Source organism: Aspergillus thermomutatus (genome assembly GCF_002237265.1).
Source record: "Aspergillus thermomutatus strain HMR AF 39 chromosome Unknown NODE_487, whole genome shotgun sequence".
Classification (NCBI taxonomy): Eukaryota; Fungi; Ascomycota; class Eurotiomycetes; order Eurotiales; family Aspergillaceae; genus Aspergillus; species Aspergillus thermomutatus.
Genome location: NW_020798537.1, coordinates 1447 through 6309, shown reverse-complemented (window position 1 = coordinate 6309; position 4863 = coordinate 1447). Strand labels below are relative to the sequence as shown.

Here is a 4863-nt window from a genome sequence, read left to right as displayed (position 1 = left end):
TATGGGCTAAGAGTTTCTATATATCGTAATCTGAGTCTATACAATGATTGCTGCATCTTATCATTTGATGCACACCCTAAACATCTGCCTGCTCTGTCAAAGAATATATTCCACGGCATGGAAAAACAAGCCCAAAACAAAGACGCCATGCTTATTCTAGACCATTCGAAAATAGCTGCGACTGATCCCGAGCATCCCGTCTCCATTCGTATCTCGCCACCCAATTTTGGGAAGCCGAGCAATGGAAAATCCCGATGGACCAAATAGTAGACACCCCTATCAAATTGAGTTTTCTCTTTTTCTCCCAGACCGACGGGTAGATAGGTCCCATATTATTTCCATGATTCCACCCGATTGATCGAAATGGCAGAGAGGGTCAAAGTTTTCGGCAGGATTTTCCCTTGCCTGACGTCGGTCGGTCCGACTTAAGCTGTAGAATGTAAGGCAGATCCTCGATAGCCAGCCTGTGATGGAGAAACGATGAGGGCGGATGTTGGACTGATTGGATGCTGGACAGTGGTATGATGCTTTTTTTTCTTTTCTCTCTCTCTCTTTTCTGTACTTTTTTTGCCCTCCTGATTCACTTTCATCATGGCTTAAAGACTGACTCGATTGTCAGTCCATCGGTGCATTATCGGCTTGGCATGCTCTGATTCTTACATTCTAAGAGATTGGGATCTGTGCAGATTTTTGCCTGGGTTGTTCTTTCTTCTGTATATTTATCTTTGAGCCTTGCAGAGAGGCACCGGGCGAGGCGTTGAATTCTGATATCACCTTGATTTATCTACTTTGTGAATTGTCCGATGCCACTGGGAGCGTTTTTCACAAAGGGGTATTATTTCCAGATATAAAGAGCGGGTCCCTGTACTTCTTACCTTTGTCATTCGCTCTTTTCTACAACATCAAGCTAGACTTTCGATCGACTTGGATATGTTGGAGGTCATCGCGCCCATATCGAAACCCGCGCAGATCGGGGCACGGAGTCCTCGAAATACAACTCCCAAGCAGTCGAGTTTCCTTCGACTACCCCCAGAGCTCCGTCTGAAGATCTACGAATATGCCCTGGCGGTCCCTAATGAATACACAGACCGTCCGCTGATCGTCGTCAATGATCGCGGCAACACCTTCACCTCACGCGGACAGTTCCGCGCCCTCTCCATGTGTCCCAGCTGGGTAGGGCAGGACGGCACAGCCCGCAACCTGCTATCAGTCAACCGCCAGATCCACGACGAAGCAGAGGATTTCCTCTATTCGCGCAACACCCTGTTCTTCCTGAACTCGTTTGATCTGAGCCGTCTCGGCGCGTTCCTGGATACCCTCAGCGCGACGGCGCGCAGCCGCATCCGCAGCGTCGGCTTCGAGATCTGCTTCTTTGTGCATTCGCAGACGGGGGTGCCGAAGCGCACGCTGAAGGAGTACGAGCGCGCTGGCCGGCTGCTCATGGAGAAGCTGCCGCAGTGGTCCAGTGTCTTCTTTTATCTGGATCCGAGGTTCTACTATCCGTCTGCTTGTGTGGGTGGGCGCGAGCTTTCGGCTCGTGGGGTTCTCTATCTGGCGACGGTGTTTGGGGCTTTGAGGAAGGATCTGCATTTTTTTCCGTTGCCGTCGATTCATCGGCATGTTATGGATGAGGCGCAGAGGTTGTTGAGGAGGGGGAGTCGGTCGTCGCAGGGTCGGCCTTCTCTTTGACGGACGTTGAGAATCTTCTCTTATTTACCTCTTGCACTCTCTTTTTCAGGTCTTGCGGCATATGTCATCGTTCGTTTCGTTAAGACAATGAATGACTGGGGCCTGCTGCAGGATGACGTCCCGATTTTATGCGCTGCGAAAGCCGACATTTAGTCTTGTCCGATCCTGGGCTGGCGTGCGTCAATCACTTGGAGCTACGGGGATCATTCTGGCGCAGGAGGCTCGGATAGGAAATGCATGGCGCTGGTTTGCTTTCCGTGGAATGTTTTATGTTTCTCATCTGGATGGATTGCTTTCATATTGCAGGGTTTGGCACGGAGTTGTTTTGACTGGGCATACTCACCTCTTATAGATTATAGACCGATTGGATAGATATCCGCTCCCTGTACTTATATCAATGCTAAACTAATATCAACGGAAGCAAGATTATGATGATTTTAAGATGACAAAAATGCTGGAGCTCGTGGCATGATCGGCCTTCCCAGCCCCAAGTCCAAGTACTACCATTCTGACTCTGACTACGGGAGAGTTCGGGTGATCATTCCAGAATGATAATCAATCAGAATGTTTACACAGACACAAGAACTCACAAGGACACTTGATGAGGAGGATCGATCGTCTGTTGGACGGGTTTTGTATGCCATAACGTCATCGCCTCCCTCGTGATCGCCCTCTCTCTCTCTTTCTCCACACTATGCTTCCCATACACCTCTCTTTTGTAGATACTCCAAGATCTGATCCATCCATTGGAGATATATCTATCGCTTTCTTCCTCTTTCTTGATCATTCCTTGACTAAATCATCTCAGTGCTAGCACCGAATTCGACAGCCTCGGTCCGTCGAGAGCGAACTGAGGCTACACTCCCAAAAAAAGGACGGGAGCATGGAAGACTGAGGTGCTAGTCTGGTACGTCTCTCACGATTCCCCGCATAATGTGGGACATCCATCGTCGTACCCGCTCCCTGAAAACTGACATAATGCCTCAGTTTGCGATCGTTTATCAACAGCTCATCTGCCGGTAACATGATGCGTTGAACTATCGCTGCAGTGAAAGATTTCCCTCGTCCACTTGTCCCCAAACGTTTGGCTGGCTCCGAACGACCCATCATTCGACCTCCACACTGCCTGGACGGGGCAGTTTACCACTCTATCGCTGCTCTTTCTATTGGGCCACGCTGTGCCCGAGGACTTCTTACATATATGTCCTCGCTTTCAGGCACCGCTTCATACACATAATTGTCGGTCGAAACTTAACTACTCAACGTCGCACAGGACGACTCTGTCGCCTAGCGACCGCCTCGTCCCCTCTTCTCTGTACTTCGTAGGTGGTTTCCTGCATCTTTTTTTCCCCCTTGGCTCTCATGCGGTGGAGATCTGCCCTGGCGATACCGTTTCCATCTCCCAGAGAACGCCAGATTGATGGTCCTCACGCATCAGTGGCAACTCGCTGATTATCGCCAAATTTTCGTGGAGATTCAAGTGCACAGTCTCCCGTGTATTAGCTTTATTGTCAAAGTTCCCTTGCTTCATTCTCTCTTTGTCCACCTCCTCATCCCTTTAGACAGGGGAGACGACCCTGCAATTGTTTCGGCTGAAACGGTCTGACTACCGCCACCATGAAATCAGCAACTGCAAAGGTTCCCAACGGGCATGGGAGCATTTACAAGGAGGTTCGCTTTTCGCCAACGGCAACCCCCATCCGCCGTGCACAGTCGGTCTCGACCAGCAACCCCGCCTCCAAGTTCGATCACGGGCGGGTGCTTGGCAAAGAAGAAAGCAACCGATTCTCTTACTCGGCTTTGAGTGCCGATCACCTGGAGCAGGCCCGATCGCTTGTCGACCGCCAAAGGGCGAGCTTCGAGAATGAACGGGCACTTTTCGCGCAGGAGCGGCAATTGTGGGAGAGGGAGCGGGCGCTATTGAGACTAAGAATATCAGAACTAGAAGCGTTGTTGAAGAGCAAAGGAACCCCGAACGCTGGCCCTCCTGCTCCTGGCACCCTTGTCAATTTCTCTTTGAATCCCTTCGGTGGTCCGGTGTCCCCTAATTTATCAAATGAGCGCCACCACAACCACAATTATATGAGTGCTCAGGTGTGGGAGGGGCCCAGCCCTATGAGTCGGCCCACAAGGGTTTTTCACGATGTGGAAAAGACTGATGGCCAGAACCACCTCGCGTCGATCATGGAGCAAGGGGCCCATCTGCCAGTCACTGCGCCGTCCTTAGATGCGGCGTTATCCCCCCAGTCTCGTGCAGCCGAACTCTCTGCGTGTGCGAGTATCCCCGTCCCAATCGAGAAGCTTGACAGCAAGCTAGATGGCATTACGCTCAAGTCCACAGCGTTACCGCCGGAAGTCGTGGCCCGCGTGATGACGCCGCCATCGCCTTCGCCAGTGGAAGTATCTCCAGAGCCGTCCGATCATCCGAAAACCTCTTCGGAACGTAAGAACAGCCTGAAGCTGAAACTGTCCGAGCTTGGGCCACCCGACGTGAATCTAATTAGGGATGCTGGGCACACCCCTATGGCGCTCATTGATGCCGATGCGGACACAGAGCAGGCCTCGCTTAACGGTGACGTGATCACCCAAGTCCAGGGCAAGGAAGAAGAGCCCTTGGCCCCTAGGGCAACGATGGTCGGACAGCCTGCAGAAAATAACAACTCCTACTTTCCGGACGTACCTGACGATCCGGCCCTCAAGGGGCCGTTATCCCTGCTGAATGAAGAGGAGCATGACAGCGAGTTCCTACAGGAGCTGGATCTAAAGCTTCTCGACCAGGCCAGACGAGCCATTGGTCACTCCTCTGATCCCGACCCGGAGGACCAGGAGGTGGCAGATGCAGACATTACTAGCCAGGATGAGTCGGTACCTGAATTGAAATTCAAAAACACGACCAATTTCGGCACTGCGTTTGGGATCTCGGACTTTGGAAAAGTTTGAGGCGTGCACAGCACCACTTGCTTCTTTTCTCTCCACTCGTTCAATCTGACCCCTTTTTCCTTTACGATGATACACCTGTTATTCGGCGCACATTATCAGCAATTTTTGAGGATGTCATATGCAATTTGATATATACGAGTCATTTAGGTGGCCCATATTTCTCTTTCCGGTTTGGCCTACTAGACCGATGATATTTGAGACGGTGTCTTATTTTCATCTCTTCAAGTTTGAGTC

The 4863-nt window shown here is 51.1% G+C and overlaps 2 protein-coding genes across 2 annotated transcripts; both read left to right on the top strand.

Moving 5' to 3' along the window:
* Positions 1 to 930: 930 nt before the first annotated feature.
* Positions 931 to 1689, top strand: CDV56_100898 (uncharacterized protein; the record flags this gene model as incomplete). The annotated part of the gene is made up of 1 exon (XM_026754517.1): positions 931 to 1689. One exon carries the CDS (start codon positions 931 to 933, stop codon positions 1687 to 1689), a length of 759 nt encoding a protein of 252 aa, XP_026609546.1.
* A 1617-nt stretch (positions 1690 to 3306) lies between these two features.
* Positions 3307 to 4629, top strand: CDV56_100454 (uncharacterized protein; the record flags this gene model as incomplete). Its single annotated transcript, XM_026754073.1, has 1 exon — positions 3307 to 4629. The coding sequence occupies one exon, from the start codon at positions 3307 to 3309 to the stop codon at positions 4627 to 4629; it is 1323 nt and encodes a 440-aa protein (XP_026609545.1).
* Positions 4630 to 4863: the final 234 nt, after the last annotated feature.